This window comes from Labrus bergylta, chromosome 3 (assembly GCF_963930695.1).
Source record: "Labrus bergylta chromosome 3, fLabBer1.1, whole genome shotgun sequence".
Classification (NCBI taxonomy): domain Eukaryota; kingdom Metazoa; phylum Chordata; class Actinopteri; order Labriformes; family Labridae; genus Labrus; species Labrus bergylta.
This window is the reverse complement of record NC_089197.1, coordinates 878,077-903,373: the sequence shown is the minus strand read 5'-3', so window position 1 is coordinate 903,373 and position 25,297 is coordinate 878,077. Positions and strand designations below refer to the sequence as shown.

General features: G+C 40.0%; 1 protein-coding gene, 1 long non-coding RNA gene and 1 pseudogene across 2 annotated transcripts in view; 2 read left to right on the top strand and 1 right to left on the bottom strand.

Annotated features, from left to right (window-relative positions):
* LOC136178527 (uncharacterized) overlaps positions 1–24,516 on the top strand; it is a 142,577-nt gene extending 118,061 nt beyond the window's left edge. Inside the window, exons 2-3 of the long non-coding RNA XR_010665926.1 lie at positions 22,611–22,866; positions 23,467–24,516. This is a non-coding gene — a long non-coding RNA (uncharacterized lncRNA). The remainder of the gene's footprint in view (positions 1–22,610; positions 22,867–23,466) is intronic.
* LOC136178613 (uncharacterized) lies at positions 4,184–7,703 on the top strand (annotated as a pseudogene).
* On the bottom strand, positions 18,575–22,590 carry LOC109996338 (gastrula zinc finger protein XlCGF57.1). The gene is made up of 2 exons (XM_020650413.3): positions 22,202–22,590; positions 18,575–19,792 (listed from the first exon to the last, which is right to left on the bottom strand). The coding sequence occupies exons 1-2, from the start codon at positions 22,368–22,370 to the stop codon at positions 18,720–18,722; spliced, it is 1,242 nt and encodes a 413-aa protein (XP_020506069.2). The 5' UTR covers positions 22,371–22,590; the 3' UTR covers positions 18,575–18,719.
* Positions 24,517–25,297: the final 781 nt, after the last annotated feature.

The following is a 25,297-nucleotide window of genomic DNA, read 5'->3' as shown; positions in this document are numbered from 1 at the left end:
TCACAGAACTCTCCGACTCGTCTCCGTCGTCATCCCCGCGTCGAGCTGTAGCCCGTGTAAAGTGCTTATTACCGGCCGCACTACTCATACTGCCAGGTGAGCGGCGGTTCAGCTATTTCACCTGTTTGAAGATGGCTTGTTGATGCTGCAAAGAAACGCGAAATAACAATAATGTTTCACACACAAGTAATGACACTTGCTGTCTAAATAACACAATGTTTCTGGAGGGGGTTGAGGCTTACCATTTGAATTTCTGAAGTCCTGCGCCGTCCTGAGCAGTTGGCGGTGTGGCTTAGCCAATCAGATAGTAGGAGCGCTCGATTACAATGATTTAGTCACGTATCAACTTTACAAACACTTAACCTCTGGGCCGGGGGGGTGTTAAGAAATATACATCAAGCGTATCTCCACTTCTTAAACCAATCAAATCAAAGTGCGCCAGATTTTTTATTTGCGGGACATTTAGGTGACCAGAACAGTTATTTCGTCAGACTGCTGACTCTATGGCTTCACTGCAGAGACAACTTCTTAGAAAGATTACTGTTAAAGAAACAAAAAAAGCACTTTAAAGTTAATAAAGCATAAACTGTTTATCCACCCCCGATGAACTGGTTTCTCATTACAATGATGGTCTCCATAGCCTCTTAAATACCCTGGCTCCTTTAAAAACCCGGACTGTTTAATTCACCCACTCTGCTCCATGGTTTACACCTGAACTTCGCCTACTCAAAACAAAAGGCCGTCGCCTGGAACGTCTCTACAAGAAAACCGGACTTCTTATTCACAGAGAAATGTACAATAACCACATTCTCCACTACAAGGACAGTCTCTCTACAGCTAAATCAACTCACTACGCAGGTATCATCAGCTCAGGTGAAGGGAATACAAGGACACTATTCTCCATCGTCAACAACATACTACGACCACCGGACTCTCTTGCTTCTCATCTGTTTTCCACCGCCTATTGTAACTCTTTAATGTCATTTTTCACTGCCAAGACAAGATTCACCAGCAACTGACTCCTAACATCTCATCTCTCCCAGTCTTCTTACCTCCTCTCTCTCACTCACTTTCAAGTTTCAAACTTCCTTCTGTTGCTGAAATATCTGACATCATTCAGAAATCAAAACCATCTACCTGTCCATTAGACCCTCTCCCTACTGTCCTAGTAAAAGCTTGCCTACCCCCTCTGTCTTCCCTAATAATGGTCATCATACATTCCTCCCTCACCTCTGGTCCTGTTCCCATTTCTTTCAAGTCAGCTTCAATAACCCCTATACTTAAGAAACCTGCTGCAGACCCAAATGACTTCAATAACTTCCGTCCTATCTCTAATCTACCCTTCCTATCCAAAATTCTTGAAAAAACAGTTGCATCTCAGGTTCACACTCATTTGTCTGACAATAACCTCTATGAACAGTTCCAGTCTGGTTTCCGCCCCCTCCATAGCACAGAGACAGCATTGGTAAAAATCACCAACGACCTCCTCATGGCAGCTGACTCCAGACTTCTAACCATCCTCATCCTCCTTGATCTAAGTGCAGCCTTCGACACCATCTCCCATCACACACTCCTTGACAGACTTGCCTCCATCGGAATCACTGACACACCCTTGCACTGGTTTTCATCCTATCTCTCTGGTCATACTCAGTTCACGCAACTCGGACCCTTCAAATCCCAACCATTTCCAGTCACCACCAGTGTTCCTCAGGGTTCTGTCCTGGGCCCCCTTCTGTTCATCATCTATCTCCTTCCTCTTGGCCATATCTTCCGTAAGTATAACATCCAGTTCCATTGCTATGCGGATGACACCCAGCTCTATCTGTCCACCAAACCCACCTCCTCCCTCCCGCCCACTTCCCTGACTGATTGCCTGCAAGAAATCAAATCCTGGTTCACCTTCAACTTCCTCAAATTAAACAGTGACAAAACCGAGCTTCTCCTCATCGGCACCAAATCAACAATCTCCAAACTTGACAGTTTTTCTCTGGCTATTGACCACTCCTCAGTTTCCCCTTCCCCTCAGGTTAAGAGTCTGGGTGTCATCCCTGACAGCACACTATCATTCCAAGCTCACATCAATAATGTCACCCGGTCTGCTTATTTCCACCTACGTAACATTAATCGCCTCCGCCCGTCCCTCACTCCCAGCAGTACCGCCATCCTTGTCAACACCCTGGTTACATCCCGCATTGACTACTGCAACTCCCTTCTCTTTGGTCTCCCTCTCAAGTCCATCCACAAACTTCAACTGGTCCAGAATTCTGCCGCTCGCATCATCACCAGAACGCCCTCTGTTAATCACATCACCCCTGTCCTACAGCAGCTTCATTGGCTCCCGGTTAAACATCGCATCACCTTCAAAATTCTGCTCCTCACCTTCAAGGCCATCCACAACCTCGCTCCGCTTTACATCTCTGAACTCCTGCACATCAACACACCTACTCGCACTCTCAGGTCTTCTTCTTCCATTCAACTCACTGCACCACCCGCCCGCCTGTCCACCATGGGGTCCAGGGCCTTCAGCCGCTCTGCCCCCCACCTCTGGAATTCCTCCCACCACAAATCCGTAATATCGACACTCTCTCCATTTTCAAATCTCATCTCAAAACACATCTTTTTAAACTGGCATATTCAGTCTGATCATTCTCCACCCGTTCTCATAACTCCTTTACATCCTGTACATTTGTGTTTTTTTTATGTTAATTTGTGTTGTTACTTTCTTGTTTTTTATCTCTGCTCTGTAAGGTGACCTTGAGAGTTTTGAAAGGCGCCTTTAAATAAAATGTATTATTATTATTACTATTATTATTATTAATAAAGTGGATGCAAAAGCAAAGCGTGTTGAAACGCAAAGTAAAATGCAACATCTGCGGACACAGAATAAAGTTGGCCTCTTCCCAGTGCAAGGATCACTACATCTGGTAAGTAACTGTAACTGTATTCTGTTTTTTGCTAATTCTTCTGCAGTACGTTAAGTTATGCCCATAGTGGTTTCCAAATGCCACTTGTGCCATGAGGAAAAACCAGTGGTGTAACGGGTGTTCCTAGTTCTATACATTATTACAATGTAGCTTACACACACACACACAGGCAGACTTTTCTCCCCCTCCCCTTTTGTTAAATTCAACTAATTTTAATTATTTAATCTGCCCGATCATTGAAAGATGAATTTATGAATGAAGAAACAGCGCCACGATTAAACATCTTTGATCAATTCTGTATACTCGTGTGGATGATGATCGCGCTGTGCTTATTCCATTTATAAACAACTATTTTGTTATTTGTTAGAAAGTGTGTCTTGATTATGTGGCATTGATGTAGGCTGGCCTGACAGGAGAATCTGATTTAGCTGTTAGATTAGAAAGTTCATCTATCCATCCTCCATTCATTCTTCCGATTATCCGAGGATGGTTTGCGGTAATCTATTGCTCGCTTTTTTTCTGTTCTGCACCACATAAACTCTTGTATCAGTGTAGGTCAGTGCGTTTCACCCGAATCCTCAGAATCACGTTTACATGCCTTTCTTAGTCATATGTTTAAATATCCACACAGTCAGAGGAAATAAAAGTGTGCGCCTTGTCCATAGCTCAGTAATTAATTACAGCGTCGCTACAGAAGTGTCTTTCCTGCTGAGCTGCTGACAGTTGTCACAGCAGTGCTGGTTCTAGCCCTTTTGGGGCCATTAGGATTTGGTGCCCAAAAATAATTATGAAACCTGTATAGAGAGATTAATCCAGCTAGTAAGTTACAATATATCTGTTTTAGTATAATATAGTTCATGACATTGTCATCAATGAGTGTAAATGACCCAGTAGTCTGTTGTTAGTGTGTATTTTAATTTGAAATGTATTTTCTAAGGTTTGTAATAACTTCCTGTTAGTTACATCGAAAATGCTTTTATTTTGAAAGGAAAGGTGCAGGAAGTGAAGGGAAAAAGTAACGTCGCAGAGACGTAGTAAAACCTGCTTACATGTGTTTCAAACTTTAAGTATTACGGTCATTTCTTTATTAAGCACCCCGCTGTTTGAGGCACGAGGTTCATCGATAAGAAGATACTTAAAAGTCGCATTTTGTAGTTTTGTTAAGTTTTAGAATGTGTGTTGGTTAGCAAAGATGATGCATCTTGGAAACGTAATTTGATCAGATTAACATGTGTGTGTGTGTATGTGTGTGCGCATACATGTCGAGGTGTGCATGAGGTTTAATTCATATTCATTCATAAGGCTTTAAATAACTATATTAAGGTCATAATTTTACACATAAGAACATTTAAAGGTTTAAGTTCATATATTGTGTAGTTATACACTATAGTAATATTTTCTTTATTACTCTCTTTTAGTTCTTACGGTGTTTCCATTAAAAACGGAAAGTAAGGAGCTTCAAATAAAAGTCTGAAACATCAGTTTGAGAGCCAGGCCATCTGTAACAGCATGGGGTATGCTACAATGAGGATTACTTACATAAACAGCTTTATTTTTTATATGTCCAACTTAGAGTGTTTATAAAACATAATAAAACAATGTAATTGTCTGCCATTTCTAGGGAGTGCAGACGTAAAAGATGTGGACGTTTGAGGAGAAGTGTTAGAGCAAAGTCACTTTTCTCACAATCACACTGCAGTCTCTTCACATGGATGAAGTACATATACAGGTGAGATATTTAAAATTATTACTCAGCTATAATCAGAGGCGCTGCTTGTCAACAGGCAAAGCTGGCAATTGCTTGGGGCCCAAGGCCTGTAGGGGGCCCCAAACGGCTGACAAGCTTTAAACCACAGCATTGCCTCTCAATGTGCAAATTTTGCAATGGCAGTAGGAAACCTCCCTAAGGGGGCCCCATCTGATAGCACTCACTCTCATTGCCCTGCTTAGAATCTCATCTTACATGAAAACCAAAAGTTTGTCAATGAAGGTTAAATGAAGACAAATTATCCATCTGTGAGTGAAAAAAGAAAAGAAGAAAATAATAATGAATGCTGGTTGGAGCCCCCAATGAATTTTTGCCTAGGGCCCCAACAGATATTAGTATCGCCACTGGCTATAGTGTTTAACAGTATGTGCAGTGCATTTGAGTACATTTGCACTAAAGCACATGATGTTATAACAGTTTATTGTGATATGAATTTAAGCTCTAGTCCATAATTAATAACTATTACACATAAATGGATGGATGAATTGCCAGTTAACAGGGTCACTTTTTTAACCATAACACCAGAATAGTGATGTTTGTTTATATTTAAAGAAAAATCAGTCTCGTTACACCACTGTAGGATCAAAAAAAGTTTGGTCTTCTGAAAGGGGAATTTGGTGGTGACATTTCAACCAGATGCAGCACTGTGTTGTAATAAGCGACCGTTTGAATCAGCTACTGTGCAACAGTTGTTGTTTAGCTAAAACACATAATACAAATTATGCTTTATGATTGATCAAGCACACATGTTTTTATGTGGAAATATGCTGTCCTTATTTAATTATATTTGTTTTGTTTGTCCGTTGTAGATTTGCACAGGGTTTACATCTACGGCAAGTAGACATGCTTCAAGATGGCATTGCAAAGAGCACAGCTACACTTTCCATGATGTCAAAGAAACTCAGAAGAATTTGTTTAAAAAGTCTGAAAAAGCACCAAAAGAGAAAGAAGCAGAAAGTTGGAGGAGTTAACGTCCTCGTTCACATTGATGAGAGCAAGTTCTGCCATAAACGCAAGGTAAATTCATCTACATGTGCAGTACCCTTCACTAAATATGGGGTTATTCCATGCTAATGCACCCAAAATCAGGAATTTTTCCCAGGTCACAAAAATCATGTTGAAACTTCTATTGACTTCATTGAACATTTTACAATCTTAAAGCTGTACTGCTTATTCTAAGTATTATAATAATTGTTTTTTTTACCTTCTGAGCTACATTTCAACATTTTTGTGCTTCCGTCCGTCTGTGTATTCAAAACCTCACCAATCACTCATTTTAACCAGATCTATGTTTGTAATGATTATGGACACTTTTACCTAAAACAAGTTTCAAGGAAATTAAAAAACATAATTATTGGTAAAATCTACAGTCAAGATATGTTAAAATGTGGTGTCCAACTGAAAACCCAATGAGATTAAAAAAAAGAAAAGAAATGTAACCGTACCATAACCGTAACCATTCAGCTCATGTTTTCAAGTTTCTTTAAGGTTTCTTGGATGTTTAGAGCTAATTTCAGTCCTTTGGGCCATTGGTGAGGCATAGAATACACAGTCACACCCAGATCACCAGATCAAAATGGCTTCTTTTTATCACCAATAAATAAATACACTTTCACTCCAAACCAAAGTCATTTAAGAAATGTAACACAGTAAGATAATCACAGTAAATCATATAGAGTCAAGAGTTTGTTTTGTAATGCTGCTCATACTGTGTTTTGGCAGTACGGAAGAGGATGCTTTGGTAACACCTGGAGAAGAAAAAGATTGTGGGTGTTTGGTATACTCGAGATCAACGCTGCAAGCAAACGTCCCATTCTTCGCCTTGTGAAGAAAAGAAGACTCTTGTTCCCATTATTAAGAAACATGTCAAGCGTCGAAGTCTAGTTGTGAGTGATGAGTGGAGAGCGTATGCCAATCTTTCCCATGAGGGCTACAGGCATGTCAGGGTCAACCACAGTCAGAATTATGTAGATCCACAAACAGGACTACACACTCAACACATTGAGAGAGCATGGCAGACATACAAGAGGGAAATTTGGCGTATGAGGGGGAATCGTTCTGAGAAGACCTTAAAAGAACAGCTCTGCTTCATAGAGTGGACCTACTGGTTAGCAAGAAAACATAAACATGGTGTACTTGGAAGACTTCTAAAGGACATAAGAAATGCAGATAAGACAGATAAGACAAAGTCAAGCTGCCTCTGGTTTCCCTCATGGAACCTTTTTCAGAAAACAATTCTACAGTTGTCTTGGGGAAAGAATAAGTATAAGTATACTGAAATGTTGCCGTCATTTTGTGTGAGTACTGAGTACGTTTTTTAATTCAAATAAATGAGCTTTCCTTCTCTGATATGCAGTTGTGCAAACTTGTCTCTGTTTTGCTCTGTTGATAGTTTATAGAGTTTGTACTGTTCGCAACTGTTTTTCACTTTAATTGGATAGTCCTAACACAGTTCTACAAATGCTTAGTTACCAATGTCCACTAATAGTCTGTTGATAGTCATCTTTATACATGTTGACAATCAACAGAGAGTCAACTACAAATTAGTATCTTATCCATTGATAGTCAATTAATGTAATCTGTAGTTGAAAACCAACAGAGTATCAACAGTCAGTCATTTGATGAGGGATACTGTTGACTTTCAACTGACAGATTGATTCAGAGTAGTTGAGTGTCAACTTACAAGAAGTTGACAATCTACAGATAGTTAGTTGAAAGTCTAATCAATAACCTGTTTAAAAGAACAAGAGAGTCGGAAGACACTTTTTTGTAAAATGTTGTAACAACTTGAAATGCACCTTATAGTCTACTGGCAGTAAGTTGAATGTTTATAACTTGTCTGTTGACGAGTCTTGTTGAATATCAACTGATACACTGTTGACATGCAAATGAATATCTACTGATAATGCACCTTATCGTCTACTAATAGTTGAATGTATGTTACTTGTCTGCTGAAAAAGTTATGTCGAATATCTACTGATAGCTTGTTGAGTGTCAACAGACGGACTATCAAAATAAAGTGTTACCATAAAATGTATTATTATTATTATAAAAGGAACTCAGCAGATCCTGATGCAGAGCGACCACAGTCAGATCAGGTCCAGATTTATTTAACTGAAAACCTTTAAACCTTAATAAGAGTCATGCAGTCAGAATACAAAATAAAGAAAATCTCAATGACACCTGAACATTCACGGGATTAATTAAGAGTGCAGAGGCCACTGGGCACAAAACTGCTGCAGCCTTTGATCACAAACTGAATGACAACACCTGTAGTTGTCATCTGGCGTTCTGGATTTACTCAACATATTGTTAGAAGAAACAATAGAAATGCATTACAGCCTTCAGTGTGTATAACTAAATGATATATGGAAAAAACGCTTAAATTGTGTGTATATTTGTTCTGTTATCATTTCTCTCTTTGGCTTCCTTTTTGCTGCTTCACTGACTCCCACAGTGCATCACTGGCAATCCGATGAGCCAACTCCACTCCAACTCTCCCAGAGTTGCTGGACATACTCAGGGGAAGAAGGAGCTGTTTAAGGGTCGGGGGCAGGCCAGTTACCAGGTCCCCCGGTTCACTAACTTCACGGCCGAACATCATGAAGTAGCACTGTGCCTGGTTGCTCTGTAAGCCATGACAGCGTAGGGGATCCTAAGGTCCCCGTGTCAGCGCTTGGCTGTTGTGGCCAGAATCTTCTGCAGGGTGGAGTTAAATCTTTCTACCGGTCCATCAGACTGTGGTCGAAAAGGTGTGTTGTGTGTTTTCTCAATAAGAGTGAGCCCATTTTCTGGAACACCTCTGACTCGAAGTTCCGACCCAGATCACTGTGCACTGTTTGTGGTGCACCATAACCACACACCCAGTCAGTGCTCTTTCTGCTGCCTTGTGTTTCTCCCCACTCAGGTTGCCTTCAGGTAGAGAGGGGCGGAGCCACTTAATTTGATGTTGTGCCCATGTGCACAGGTGAGACTTATTCTCTGTCTCTTTCTCGTCAACACTACACACATTCACCATTGCAATCACCACTGATTTACAGTTTGCACATTCCTTGATTAGGAGGATTTGCCTGGGTTGTGAGAAAATGGGGGCTTGTCTGACTTTTGAACTTGGATTTGGCTTGATACTTGGTAGTTGTAAATGTAATTAGTTGTGTACCAGGTTGTTTGTGTAGTTTGTTTGGAACTTGATCTGTGCATAGTGGTAAGTAACCTCTCTGACAATGTTTGTTGGACTGATTACCTTGTTACATTACATTTTTTGAGACGTTTGGTTAAGTTGGTTTTTAAACTTGGTATTTAATCAGTGGTAGACTTGACTTGGGATTTTGACAATGGCTTCTGTGTATGAGTAGCAATCCTCTGAAAGCTAATTTTTTGGGTGCAAGAGTCCTTAAAATAGGGGCAGGCATTACACCTAGTTTTGTTGATGCAGGTTTAACATTTGAAACAAAAAATAAAAAACTAGAGCTTGAAAAGTACAAAATGCAACTCATTACAGAGGGTAAATTTGCTGATGGTTCAATTTTGGAAAGTTTGAGCCACAGTATAATAATAGTAATAATACATTTTATTTATAAGCACCTTTCAAGACACACAAGGACACTGTACAACAATCAACATTTGAAAACAACTATGGATAAAAACAGCATACATATTAGAGTGAGTAGGCGATCTTGAACAGATGGGTTTTGAGTCTGGATTTGAAGATGGGGAGAGAGTCAATGTTGTGAATGTCAGGTGGCAGAGAGTTCCAACACTGGGGAGCAGAGTAGCTGAAAGCTCTGAGAAGGAAGGGGCCCCAGGACAGATCCCTGGGGCACACCTGTAGTGACTGGGGAAGGCTCGGATTTGAAGGATTTAAGCTGTATGGCAACTGAGTGCAGCCTCAGAGATAAGAGTGGAACCAGGTAAGGGGGGTGTGAGTGATGCCAATGGAAGATAGTCTACTGAGGAGGATGGGGTGTGAGATAGAGCTGGGTGTCAAAGGCTGCACTCAGGTCAAGAAGGATGATGATGGAAAGTAAGCCAGAGTCAGTAGCGATGAGGAGATTTTTGTTGATTTTTAGTAGAGCAGTTTCTGTACTGTGACAGGGGCAGAAACCGGACTGGAAGGGCTCATAGAGGCTATTGTGATTTAAGTGAGACTGTAGCTGGGTGGCGACAATTTTTTACAGAATTTAGGTAAGTTAGAAATGGGGTGGAGGTTATTGAAGTTGTTAGGATCTGAACCAGGTTTTTTCAATATAGGAGCAATATAGCAGTGAACCTTGCTCAATAAGTGTCATGGGTGCACTAGACAGTTTCACCTGACTCAGACACAGGGAAATTGGTTCCTGTCGTGGGATTTGGATTAAAAGTTGTGTCTGCACCTGTGCATAGAGCTGACATTGGTTCAGACAAGGTAGAAGGGGAAGTTCCTTTGGATGTTTGTCCTCAGCTTCCGGTCTATGGGATTGGTGTTCTGGGGAGTGATTTGGCTGGGGAATGTGTCTTTGCTGATGGGGGGGTTTCTGGATGTTGTGGTTGAGATGCAGTTTGTCTTGCGGGGACCTGAGGTTATTGTGGGGTGTCCAGAGTTTGCACCTGTCTGAGGTGGGTCCTTCTTTTTACTGGACATCTTGAGGGGGATGCACCTGGTGCTGTTCCCCCACCTGATTTCGGAGCACTTTTTGATGTGTGACATCACAAGGATGCAGACCACAAACAAAGGACTGGATGGATTTATTTCACATTTTGTGGGTCAGTAGACACTCAGGTTACCCAAATATATGTTCAGAAACAGTGTACAAGTGGATTTTTCATCATATGTCCCCTTTAATGTTGTATAATAAGGTATGGCAGGGAGGGAGGTTGCCAGTTAGCTGGAAGGAGGCAGTGATTGTTCCCTTAAGGAAACCAGGAAAAGATCCAAGCAATGCAACAAACTACAGGCCAATCACCTTAACGTCACATATTTGTAAAGTTATGGAGCCCATGGTAAATGAAAGAATGGTATATTATTTAGAGAAAAGAGGGATGATGGAGGAATACCAGAGTGGGTTTAGAAAAGGACGAGGAACCATGGATCCAGTGATAAGTTTAGAGGACGTTTAGAGGCCGTTGTAAGAGAAGCTCAGGTTACAAAAGAAACAGTAGTTGCAGTATTTTTGGATGTTGAAAAAGCATTTGATGTCGAGAGAGGAGCTGTTGATGAAGTTACTGTGGGTGAAAAAGTGACATCACACTCCCAATGAGGATTATGAAGTCAGCCTCTCTTTACTCAAGCAGTGCACAGAGCTGTGGGAGAGAGGTCACACAGGGGTCAGAGGTGGTATTCATGTTGATTTCTGCACATACAGGCAGAGCAGGAAATGAAAAGCTGGAGTGGATTGATGTTAACATTAAATGATCGAAGTCAGAGGGGAAAAGAGTCAAATGTCAAACAAACAGGAATCTCAGTCAGACAAAGGGAAGACATTTATACTCCATTCAGAGGAAAATAGATAAAGTAAAAGAGAGGGTGGGGGGCAACATAAGAGAGGAGGTCATAATGACCAGGTTAAGAATCAGTCATTTAAATAATACTCTACATATCACTGGAAAACATTCATCTGGTCTTCGTGAATTATGCAATCCAGCAGAAACAGTTGAACATGTACTTATTAAATGTAGAAAGTTTTTAACACAGACAGAACATGATGTCAGAAATGGAAAGAGAGGGACTAGTGAGAAGAAATGTAAAAAGTATTTTGGAGTGAGGTGAAAAAGGGAGAGGCTGAAGATGTTTGTTTAAGGAGCCCATATTATGCCTGTTTTGGGGTTCGTATATTTAATCTATGTACCTACTTTTGTACGTTCACAATAGCTAAAGTCTGAAAAAAGTGTCTGTTTCATGTTCTGCTCCTCCTTGCTCCCTCTACGCTCTGAGTCCGTCAGCTACACTCTGTTGAGCCCACACTGTTAGACCCCACGTGGGCCAAGTCTGCTCTGATTGGTCTGCCGATCCGCTCTGTCATTATTGGTCAGTTGCTCAGCACGCTTCTCAGAAATTTCAACATGAGCTCCACAACGAGCCAATGGGCTTAGATCAGTGATCTCACACTGACAATGACGCCGCACTGACAAATTTTTATCGAGGGGGGCTAGAACCATAGACTGTAAATATTACTGGACGAACCCTGACCCGTCTGTGACATAGGCAGAAAATGAGTCCAATCGACGGCCGCATCCATATTGGATTTGCAGTCTCAACCTAACTTCGGATCAACCTAGCAACAGCAGTAAGGCGGGACCGGCGGGACTTAGCTCCGCCCATTCAGCTCGACGTCAGCAGTCCACTTCACAGCATAGCTAACAGCTAGGCTGCTATCATTCCCTATTCCTGCTCGTCCTGAGAAAACTCTACAAACAGTAAGTTAACATTTAACTTTTCTACAACACAGTTAAAACGAATTATATTCAACACAAATATTTAATTAAAGTCTTAAAACTACACTTTTTTAAATATACGATCATGGTTATTAGTTATTTGTTAGAGAAGTTAGACTTTGTCAGTGTTAGCAGAGAAATACATTAACAAAGTTTTATCCATAAACTGTAAATAAATATTTGAGACATCCAGAAGAAATCAATATTACAAAGCATACAGTTCATGTTACTGTTCTGACAAAAAGAGGAATGTGTGTGTCTTATATTTACTGATGTCAACAGTGATGAGGTGAACATGACAATTGAAAAATAATTATTTAGTATTTATTATAAGATATTTGTTTTCTATTGAACCTGTGAAGTCATGGAGTCTGTGGACAGTGTCAGCTTCACACCAAAAACTTTAAGTATTAGAAAAAATAGTGTTTAAGACTGGCATCTATTATGATGAGTTGCAGCTACCTTGTTCAATATTATTCCTGCAGATGTGGCTCATAACAAAAAAACAGCCTGAGCTGTCACATGTAGTTAACTGTACATTTTGTCTGAGGCATTAATTGAACACCTTTGTATTTCTCCTATAGACACAGTGTGGATTATTGGTGACTTGTCCGTCGAGGTGCCCAGAGAGCTGCAGAGACAGAGGAAGAAACCTGAGCTTCAACGACATCTGCATTTGTTGGTTCTTCTGGGGTGGACTTCGGTTGCTTCTCTTCAACAGCTCGCTGTGAGGGAGGTCTCCCCCGGATGGCCTGAGTGATGTCACCCACAGGCTGAGAGCTGAGACGGGTTTTAAGCCTTTTGACAAACCGTTACACCGCGCCCACCTGTCAAGCTGGTCAGCTACACACCTTATTGTGAATAACTCTTATCCTTCATCAAAACATTCACCCCCCGTACAGTGTGTGTCCATCCAGACATGAGCTAATCACACCTATTTGTTTGTTTTGTACCAAGCTGTAAACATGTTAATCTCTGCTGTAAAAACAGACTTTTTTTAATGTTGTTTTTCAGATTAAATAAATATTTCTATATAAATGCACTCCTTTATGTCTACTTATGAGTATACATTTCAGATTAATGCTCAACTCAATAGCTTAGGGAAGGAAGTCTACTTTTACACAACTTCTTATTCTTTTGATAAATACTAATGTAGTTCATTTCTGAAAGTGAGATGGAACAGAGTCATTGCAAAAATTTGCCCTTAAACACAGCCCCATTCTTAAATCAAGATACATGGAGCGTAAATAAGATCAATAACTTGTGAATAAAAACACAGTTAAAAATGATTTAGAAATGTAGTCTTCCCAGATCAATATCACATAATATCAACTTCTCCCATCTAAACTGGACAAAGGGTTTTAAAATGGGAAGAAAATGGTTTGATTGCAAGTTGTTTGGAGGAGATCTAGTTTTATTTGAACAGCATGAATACAGTCTTCCAAGGAGCAAACCCTCCTCCTCCTCCTGAAGCTTGTGGAGCTCCTTCATGTACTGCTGTCCTATCTGCTGGCCATCTTCTCTCAGCAGAACTTCAACTGTTGAAAAGTCATTCAGAAGAAGCTCGAGCATGTGACATGGATCCAGGAGAACGTGGACTTTTAGTGAGGGGTCTTCAGGATGGAAAAGAAAGAGAGAAAATATCAGTTATTCATTAAATTATTTTTTTTGTTCTCATCTATTTTTCTGTATTCATCTGTGTGTAAGAGTACATTTATAAATTCAACAGTGTACTACCCAGACAACAAAGGTCCAGTATTCAGATAATCAACATCTATTCAAAGTGAAGAAGATAAACATTATTGTAATCATGCTGTTTTCAGCTCTCTCACTCACACAATGATATTCCACATCAAATTGTCTCAGATTTTGGGTGAGGAAAAATTAAGCAGTTTATTGTGGATAGTACTTCATCTTAACATGAAACAAATATAATCTGAATTATTTAAATCATTAACAGGTCCCAACTCTCTGTGCTTTAGTACAGAACATACAGTAACTCATTTATTATTAACATGAGCTCAGTACATGGCTGTATTCTTCAAACTATTTCTTATACTTTATATCTATGTGCTTTATATCTTATTTTCATTCCACATGTTATTTATATTTTATATTTCTACAGCTATATTCTGTGTATGAGTTCAGTGAAAATTAATATGGTTATTAATATAGTTCTTAATGGTTACAGATGCTCTTACAAAGTGAAGTTTTTTTTATTTGTTAACAGTTTGCTCAAATCTTAAGACACTACATCAACCATGTAACTTTAATGTCATCCTCTATAACCTACACAGCACATTAGGTTCAGTTCAGTTTATGTTACTGACGGATAATTACTACACAAAGTTTGTTTTTTAATGTTCACATTTACGTGGAGTATAACATTCATCATAACGTCAGATAACCACCGAGATGAACCTTTAGCCTCTAACATCACACAAACTCACTATTTTCAACAACATCTTAACAACAAACATCTCTAAACCATTGACCGTAAATAATGTAAATAATGAGCTACACAGTTAGCCGACTGGTTTACAAGCTAACGCTAAACAAGCTAGGTCCGTAAATATAAACACATGAGTAAGCAGTAAATATAACACTACTATATCACTTACCGAAAACAACTGAAGCATCAACTTGTTGGATGGTCTGTTAACCGCACAGCAAGCCATGTATGTTGTCAGATATGTGTTAAACAAACTCTCCAAACGAAGTAAGAAAGAGGAGAAATCAGACGGATCAAGCTAACAGGCCTCCTGACCTGCTGACCTGCTGACCTCCTGACCTGCTGACCTGACAGACAGATGCAGCGCGCAGAGCTGTCAATCAAATCTGACACAACCAAATATGGGCATAGTCGTTTTCCTTAATAGAATAAAATCCGATGAGTTATAAAAAAATTCACCCCCCCCACAGTGTGAGGAGAAGGGGCCGTCAACTTCTCAGATACATCTCGTTTTTTGAACCAGGCTGTAAACATGTTGATTCCTGTGGTAAAAACGGGCTTTTTTGGCTGTGGGCTTATGGCACTTCCGGCGCTTCTGCAGCCAGCCTCAAGAGGAACCTCGAGGAACTGCAGTTTTTTGTACTTCCGCATAGGCTTCATTTTTCGAGACCGGAGGTTGCCCCTTGGCTAGAACCGAGCGCTACATGCAGCTAATGCTGCAGCTAACAGGAGGGCGTAGGAAAAGACGCGTTTTCGCGGAATTTGAATTTTTGCACATAGATGTGCCTAAACATGCACAGGACACTTGGAAAACACACTAAAGTGCATATAAAACCAGAAAAAGCATAATATGGGACCTTTAATATCTTTTGAGAACAGGTCTGCTGAGGGATAGTTAAATCTAGCAGATGCCAGTGATGACACTTTTTGGATGCCAGCTGCCAATAAAACCAGAAAATGGAGAAGAATTAAAACCGCAAGCGGTGATGAAGGGCCCTCGCACCCCTGTGCATGTCGGGGTGTGTTGCGACCGTGGGAGTGCAGCAGCAGCGGAACGTGCAATCCGATTTGTGTAAAAGTCGTACTATGGTATCATGAAATAGGCAGGGTAATGAAGATCACAGACAATGTTGACGTAGAGCAGTTCAGGCTGGCACTGTCATGATAGCTATGAAATATGGAGCAAAATGAGCATTGTGTAGTACTTATTCCTTGCATTAGGAGGTGCTATGGTTAAAGTTGACTATTGTTATGTCTATATGTTCAGAGGCCAACCCTGATCATACATGTGTAATTTGAAGTAGATCAGACAAAGTATAAAGGATGTAGTACTTACTCCTTGCAGTAGGGGGCGCTATGGTTAAAGTTGACTATTGTTATGTCAGTGTGTTCAGAGGCCAACCCTGATTATACCTGTGTAATTTGAGGCAGATCAGACAAAGTATATGAGAGTTACAACCACTTCCTGTTTGACGGCGAATGATGCATCCGTATGGCGAGAGCGTTGGATGTAGGTGTTTGAGCTTGAAAGTGTTGTATGGCCAAAGTGTTTGAATGGTCCCCACCAATTCTGAGCGGGAAATGAGCTACCTTGTAGCAATGGCTAATGCTAACTGAGAAGCAGTGACTTCCTGATATCAATAGGCGGCGCTGTGACTAAGCAAAAAATTTCAAATATGGATGTGTTCAGGGCGGGCCCCGTATCATATATGAGACATTTTAATATGATTGAACACTGCATGGCAGAGGTATAACCATTTACTTTTTTGGCAAGTTGCCAAAATGCACATCAAACTTTGAACGCACACCACGGCCTTTGACGAAAAATAACACGCAGAGCACAACGGGATATGTTGATCACTAGAACACACTGACACTAAGTTTGCATCCAACGGCTGAACGCTCTGCCAGTCTTTATTTTTATACATCTGTTTATGTATTTCAGTTTTACTTAAACTGTATTTCTGTTTTCTTTTCTTTCTTCAAAAACAACATTTTATTCATATTTCAACACAATATGCACAGAAATATACATAAACTTATACTTGTCATTAATTACATGCAAAAATTCTCAAAACTACAAAATAAACATTTGTGTGTTATTATTCTTTTCACAAATATAAAATTATTTGGTTCTGCTACTTAAGAGCTGATCAATGCAATACAGTTGCAAACAGGTTTCCAGTTTAACTGAATAAAAGTTCAATTCTCGCTTAGCATTATGCTAACAAATAACATGGAAAATCCCATAGAGAAACAACAAAGCTAGCGGAGTACAAAATATGAAAACGAACAGTCTTCATGAACCCATGGTTACTTTAAGAGATATGCAGGAGCTTTACAAAACTAGCAAAATAGCATGGGAGCTAGGTACAAGCCATGACAGACATAGGGTGCGTTCGAATTGTCCCTCCTATCTCCTTTCACTATCCACTTTACCTTAACCCCGGTAGCAGTTAATTGGCGGCCATGACAAGAGCCATTCGAATTCTCTAAAAGTTAAGGAAAGGTGGGTCAATGCTTCCTTTATAATCTTATATATCTTTATAACCAACTTTCAACAATCTTTAACCCGTAGACGAACTGTAAACGTTATGCTGATGTTGTAAAATGATCAAAGTGAGTTTAACTATTATTGCAGCCTATGCTCAGTTTGCATTCGTTATTTATCCACTTTGAGTGTTTTGGCAGCCGTAAGCAATATCATAAATAACGTTAAGCGTTAGAAATATTTAACTCCACCCTGCAGAAGATTCTGGCCACAACAGCCGAGCGCTGACACAGGGACCTTATGATCCCCTACGCTGTCAAGGCTTACAGAGCAACCAGACACAGCGCTACCAGTTCCACACCCAACTTCATGATGTTCGGCCATGAAGTTAGTGAACCGGAGGACCTGGTAACTGGCCTGCCCCCCGACCCTTAAACAGCTCCTTCTTCCCGAGTATGTCCAGCAACTCCGGGAGAGTCGGAGTGGAGTTGGCTCATCAGATTGCCAGAGATGCACTGGGGGAGTCAGTGAAGCAGCAAAAAGGAAGCCAAAGAGAGAAATGATAACAGAACAAATATACACACAATTGAAGTGTTTTTTTCCATGTACCATTTAGTTATACACACTGAAGGCTGTAATGCATTTCTATTGTTTCTTCTAACAATATGTTGAGTAAATCCAGAATGCCAGATGACATCTACAAGTGTTGTCATTCAGTTTGTGATCAAAGGCTGCAGCAGTTTTGTGCCCAGTGGCCTCTGCACTCTTAATTAATCCTGTGCATGTTCAGGTATATTGAGATTTTCTTTATTTTGTATTCTGACTGCAGGATTCTTATTAAGGGTTAAAGGTTTTCAGTTAAATCAACCTGGACCTGATCTGACTGTGGTCACTCTGCATCAGGATCTGCTGAGTTCCTTTTCTTTACCAAAGAGACTTTAGGCACTCGACACAAAATAACACAAGTAGATAAAAGTTTTTCTCACTCTACATCAGTTTATTTATTACAAGGTGACACATGAGCTGTCTGAAGAACTTGTGCTACCCAACCCAGAGGCCTCCAAGGAAACAGTGACAGAAAGAAGAGAAGATATCAGGAGAGAAGAAGAATCCTTACACTGTAACTGTATCATATAAACACTTTAAATTCAAACGTCATAGATGATCCCAATTTACTCAGCAACAAAACATCACAAAAGTCAAATATATAGAGACAGATTCCTGTGAATAGAATTGTCTTATATCCCTTTATAACAGCAGTTATACATCTGTTAGTCAATACATACTTATGAATACACATTAGTGATGTTGTTAAATTGGAATCCTTTGGATCAGTTTTACCATTGAACAGGATTAGCATTTCTCTCCAGTGTGAATCATCATGTTTGTTCAGATTTCCTCTTTGGGCAAAAGTTTTACTGCAAAACAAGCAGCTGAAGGGTTTCTCCCCTCTGTGATATGCCATGTGATATGTCAGACTAGACTTATGGTTAAATCGTTTCTCACACAGAGCAACTAAAGACTTTTTCTCCAGTGTGAATCATCATGTGACGTGTCATAATTGTCTTAGAAGTAAACCTGTCACCACACTTAGAGCAGCTGAAGGGTTTCTCTTCAGTGTGAGACGTCATGTGTCTGGTCAGCTGTGCCTTAGAACTTAACCTTGTACCACACTCAGCAGCTGAAAGGTTTCTCTCCTGTGTGAATCATCATGTGTTTGGTTAGATTTCCTCTATAGTTAAAACTTTTACTACAAACAGAGCAGCTGAAGGCTTTCTCTCCTGTATGAACTAACATGTGTGTGGTCAGATGTCCTCTTTGGGTAAAACTTTTACTGCAAACAGAGCAGCTGAAGGCTTTCTCTCCTGTATGAACTAACATGTGCGTGGTCAGACTTCCTCTTTGGGTAAAACTTTTACTGCAAACAGGGCAGCTGAAGGCTTTCTCTCCTGTATGAATTAACATATGTTTGGTTAGATTTCCTCTTTGGGTAAAGCTTTTACTGCAAACAGAGCAGCAGAAGGCTTTCTCTCCTGTATGAATTAACATGTGATACATCAGACTTTGTCTTTGGGTAAAGCTTTTACTGCAAACAGAGCAGCTGAAGGGTTTCTCTCCTGTGTGAACCAACATGTGTGTGGTCAGATTTACTCTTTGGGTAAAACTTTTACTGCAAACAGAGCATCTGAAGGGTTTATCTGCTGTGTGAATCATCATGTGTTTGGTTAGATTCCCTTTTCGGTTAAATCTTTTACCGCACTCCGAGCAGCTGTGTGGTCTCTTACTAGTCTTTAGTTTCTTATTTTTCAAGTTTGATTCTGACAGATGTTCTCCTGTCTCTTGCCAATCATCACTGTCATCAGTCTCAGGTTCATCAGAGTCTTCAGTCTCGACCTCAGTCTCTGGTTGTAAACGTCTCTCTGGATCTGAGTCTCTCTCTGGTTCTGCTCCTCCACAGTCCTCTCCATCAACTCCTGTTTCCATCTGTTCAGTTTGTCTCTGATGAAGCTGTGAGGACTGAGGTTTCTCTTCATCATCTTCACTCTTCACAGAGACAGGAGTGAAGGGGAACTTGGTGGTATCAGCCTCCTCCAGTCCTTGAAGCTGTTTTTCCTCCTGACTGATCCACAGTTCCTCATGTTCTTCTTTAATGTGTTGGGGCTTAGTGTCCTCCTGGTCCAGAATGTGGCTCCACTCCTGCTGCTCAGGTGGAAGCTCTTCTTTACTCACCAACAGCTGCTGGACATCTGCAGGACACAGTAAACAAACATTAACGGTACTCAGACTGCTTCTTGAATATTAAAGGGAATATATGTAACTTTCAAAAACACTGCGTTTGTAGTGATACCGCAGACCGTTAGGTGAACTGCACCAGTAACCTGTTGCTCGCTCTCCCTCACATGCTCGTACGTACACAAAGGAGCATCATCATCGGTCGTGAAACACTGGATATTTACCGGCATAATGTTTACAGAGGAGGTAAGTGGTCATACACGTGAAAGTCTGTGAAGGAGTCTGTGTGTCTGTATTCATTCTCCATCCTACAAACAACAGTCTCTGCAGGCACTGGCTGAGAGCAGGAGTGTGTGATGAGTTTGTCTTTGAGAGCTCCTAGAGCGGATAGAAGTGTGTGGAAGACGGCCTCTGGCTGTGGAGGTGAAGACCGGGAGTGTGTGATGAGTTGTACTGTTGATCTCTGTAAGCGGAGCGGAGTGAGGAGGATGTAGAGAACGTGCATAAAATGTCACTTCCTGGAGCTTTCGCGGAAAATACGACCCGGGTAAAAAAAATGTATTCATGCAACACAGATAGACAGTGAACATCTACTTTTTCACATCAGTTAACCGTTCGCTTATTAATGGGCGATAAATGATTTATGCATGTAAAAAGTTACATACAGAACCTTTAATAAAGGCTGTCAAATGATTTCATTTTTAAAGGCTGAAAATCAATAGTTGATTGGAATTGATCACATTTTAATCATGTTTGGAATTCACTTATTTTGCATTTGAAAAATTTATTTTATAATTTTGTCTTAAGGTTAGGTTAATTTACTTCCTTTTGGGATACAAACCTACCTTTATTTTGAAAGAAAATAAGGAACTTGTGGTAGGCCAAAGATATTGTATTAACTTAACCATGGAAAAAAAGGAACTTGTTAAAAAAAATAAAAGTGTTTGCTTCGGTTAGAGGGGGTGAAACTACATCACTAGTTCCTCATGTTTTCAACCCGCCCATGGGGGGGGGGAGACCCCACTGAAGCTACAGACCTATCACAGATCAGTGGGTGGGACCTCACTCCCAGAATCTAAAAGCAACATCCACTATCTTGCTTGGTAGCTATGCTATCTGTGGAGAAAGCTGAGAAGAACCGACAATGGAGGAAAGTTTGTTTCAACTTCAAACTGATATGGATGAAGTGGATTTTGGAGGTCTTGTGCTCGAATCGGATGTTCGTGGCTATTTCTACGAGTCGCAATATAGCGACGAGGCAGGTCTCGTGTCTCGGCTGCTGCCTCTCGGCGGCGGTGAGGATGAGGAGCCCGGGCTGGCTCGAGCTGGGGCAGTGCTGTGCATTTTGGGAGTTGTTGTCTTTCAGCCACATGAGCCAAAAAGACACTTTCTGCATTTTGGGTCAAGAAGGCACCAACTTCAAAATGTATTTCATATTTCTACTACATATAATAATAATAATAATAATACATTTGATTTATTCTTTTCTAAATACTCTTTGAAAGACGCTTTGATATATCACCCTATAACTTATAATAGTGACTTTATTGCTAATTATACCTATCAAGAAAACCTTGAAGTTATATGGAAGCAAATTGTAATACCTAAAGCACATTTTACCAAACTAAGAGTTATCGTATAATCAAGAGGAGATGGTTTATGTGTATTGTGAGTTTGATGGCACTACATCATGTTATAGTACAGTTATTACTTATTTTATTACCAAAGTTAATGATAAAAAATCACTGAAATTACATGAAAGCCCTTAATCCAAAGCAATGTGATGTAGTGTATAGAGCAGGAGGACATTTATTCAAAATGGGATTTTTTTTTTTTTTTACCATACACCTTACAAAAGGGATTTTATTGAACATTGGATTATTTATAGACACTACACCTCTCCTGGGGGAAGTTATTGAATATTTCTGTATCATGTTTTTTCGGTGTTGCAATTTGCAGATGGTCCCTGCACCGAGCACCAGCTGGCTCTGCGTAGAGGCCAATGCAAGTTCCCCAACGCGGAGGACGGCTCGTTTTGAGGAAAATACGATTGTAGCTCGCAGTCTATCTTGTTGTGATTGCAGAGAGGTGTCGGTTTTGTAAAAATGTTCCGCTGATGACTTATTGATCCGGGAAAGCCGAATCTGTGAATATATTTCTAACTTTACCGAAGTGTTAAACTCCGCCATGTGCATAGCATATTGTTAAGGTTTCTAAAACGTATCTCCAATAACCAGATCCGTTGCTGGATTCAATAGGTGAAGACTTAAAGAGTCTTTTAGTCCAGTAAACTCAATGATGTTGTTAGCAGGAGCTAGCTGCAGCTAACACTGTGCTGTGTGCGTCTGTGGAAGTTAGCTAAAGGCTCTGCTATCTGAAACATGAGCAGGAAACACGTTTCCAGCAGTGGAAAGAAAACCAACCTGTTCTCTGTAGCTTGATTTCAGGAGTTAAAATCACATCCAGCAGTTTTCTTTGTCGGTGGAGCTCCTCTTCGTATCCACTTGTTGTTCTTTCTTCTGTTATATCTCTGATAACCGCAGCGAGCAGCCGTCGACTGAATAACTCTTTAAGATCCTTAAACCCGGCCATCTTACACACATCCAAGAGTCACAGAGGGGAAACTCAACTCAGCGCTGACGTCTTTACAACTTTACTCTGATCATCTACTGTTACGTTAGCACCCTAACGATCATTAATAAACACACGGAGAATCACGTGTCTGCTCAGCAGGAGCGTTTACTCACAACTTGTGTTACACACTCAATGGTCCGGGTGGAAACAACCCGCTTTAGTTCCCTTTACAGAACATCTACAACGTTAACGCCATAGACTGTAAATATTACTGGACGAACCCTGACCCGTCTGTGACATAGGCAGAAAATGAGTCCAATCGACGGCCGCATCCATATTGGATTTGCAGTCTCAACCTAACTTCGGATCAACCTAACGACAGCAGTAAGGCGGGACCGGCGGGACTTAACTCCGCCCATTCAGCTCGACGTCAGCAGTCCACTTCACAGCATAGCTAACAGCTAGGCTGCTATCATCAACTATTCCTGCTCGTCCTGAGAAAACTCTACAAACAGTAAGTTAACATTTAACTTTTCTACAACACAGTTAAAACTAATTATATTCAACACAAATATTTAATTAAAGTCTTAAAACTACACTTTGTTAAATGTACGATCATGGTTATGAGTTATTTGTCAGAGCAGTTAGACTTTGTCAGTGTTAGCAGAGAAATACATTAACAAAGTTTTATCTATAAACTGTAAATAAATATGAGACATCCAGAAGAAATCAATATTACAAAGCATACAGTTCATGTTACTGTTCTGACAAAAAGAGGAATGTCTGTGTTTTATATTTACTGATGTCAACAGCGATGAGGTGAACATGACAATTGAAAAATAATGATTTAGTATTTATTATAAGACATTTGTTTTCTATTGAACCTGTGAAGTCATGGAGTCTGTGGACAGTGTCAGCTTCACACCAAAAACTTTAAGTATTAGAAAAAATAGTGTTTAAGACTGGCATCTATTATTATGAGCTGCAGCTACCTTGTTCAATATTATTCCTGCAGATGTGGCTCATAACAAAAAAACACCCTGAGCTGTCACATGTAGTTAACTGTACATGTTGTCTGAGGCATTAATTGAACACCTTTGTATTTCTCCTATAGACACAGTGTGGATTATTGGTGACTGGTCCATCGAGGTGCCCAGAGAGCTGCAGAGACAGAGGAAGAAACCTGAGCCTCAACAACATCTGTATTTGTTTGTTCTTCTGGGGTGGACTTCAGTTGCTTCTCTTCAACAGCTCGCTGTGAGGGAGGTCTCCCCCGGATGGCCTGAGTGATGTCACCCACAGACTGAGAGCTGAGACGGGTTTTAAACCTCCTGACAAACCGTTACACCGCGCCCACCTGTCAAGCTGGTCAGCTACACGCCTTATTGTGAATAACTCTTATCCTTCATCAAATCAAAACTGATGAGTCATCAAAACATTCACCCCCCGTACAGTGTGTGTCCATCCAGACATGAGCTAATCACACCTCTTTGTTTGTTTTGTACCAAGCTGTAAACATGTTCATCTCTGCTGTAAAAACAGACTTTTTTTAATGTTGTTTTTCAGATTAAATAAATATTTCTATATAAATGCACTCCTTTATGTCTACTTATGAGGATACATTTCAGATTAATGCTCAACTCAATAGCTTAGGGAAGGAAGTCTACTTTTACACAACTTCTTATTCTTTTGATAAATACTAATGCAGTTCATTTCTGAAAGTGAGATGGAACAGAGTCATTGCAAAATGATGACCTTAAACACAGCCCCATTCTTAAATCAAGATACATGGAGAGTAAATAAGATCAATAACTTGTGAATAAAAACAGTTAAAAATGATTTAGAAATGTAGTCTTCCCAGATCAATATCACATAATATCAACTTCTCCCATCTAAACTGGACAAAGGGTTTTAAAATGGGAAGAAAATGGTTTGATTGCGAGTTGTTTGGAGGAGATCTAGTTTTATTTGAACAGCATGAATACAGTCTTCCAAGGTGCAAACCCTCCTCCTCCTCCTGAAGCTTGTGGAGCTCCTTCATGTACTGCTGTCTTATCTGCTGGCCATCTTCTCTCAGCAGAACTTCGACTGTTGAAAAGTCATTCAGAAGAAGCTCGAGCATGTGACATGGATCCAGGAGAACATGGACTTTTAGTGAGGGGTCTTCAGGATGGCAAAGAAAGAGAGAAAATATCAGTTATTCATTAAATCATTTTTTTTGTTCTCATCTATTTTTCGGTATTCATCTGTGTGTAAGAGTACATTTATAAATTCAACAGTGTACTACCCAGACAACAAAGGTCCAGTATTCAGATAATCAACATCTATTCAAAGTGAAGAAGATAAACATTATTGTAGTCATGCTGTTTTCAGCTCTCTCACTCACACAATGATATTCCACATCAAATTGTCTCAGATTTTGTGTGAGGAAAAATTAAGCAGTTTATTGTGGATAGTACTTCATCTTAACATGAAACAAATATAACCTGAATTATTTAAATCATTAACAGGTCCCAACTCTCTGTGCTTTAGTACAGAACATACAGTAACTCATTTATTATTAACATGAGCTCAGTACATGGCTGTATTCTTCAAACTATTTCTTATACTTTATATCTATGTGCTTTAAATCTTATTTTCATTCCATATGTTATTTATATTTTATATTTCTACAGCTATATTCTGTGTATGAGTTCAGTGAAAATTAATATGGTTATTAATATAGTTCTTAATGATTACAGATGCTCTTACAAAGTGCATTTTTTTTAATTTGTTAACAGTTTGCTCAAATCTTAAGACACTACATCAACCATGTAACGTTAATGTCATCCTCTATAACCTACACAGCACATTAGGTTCAGTTCAGTTTATGTTACTGACGGATAATTACTACACAAAGTTTGTTTTTAATGTTCACATTTAGGTGGAGAATAACATTCATCATA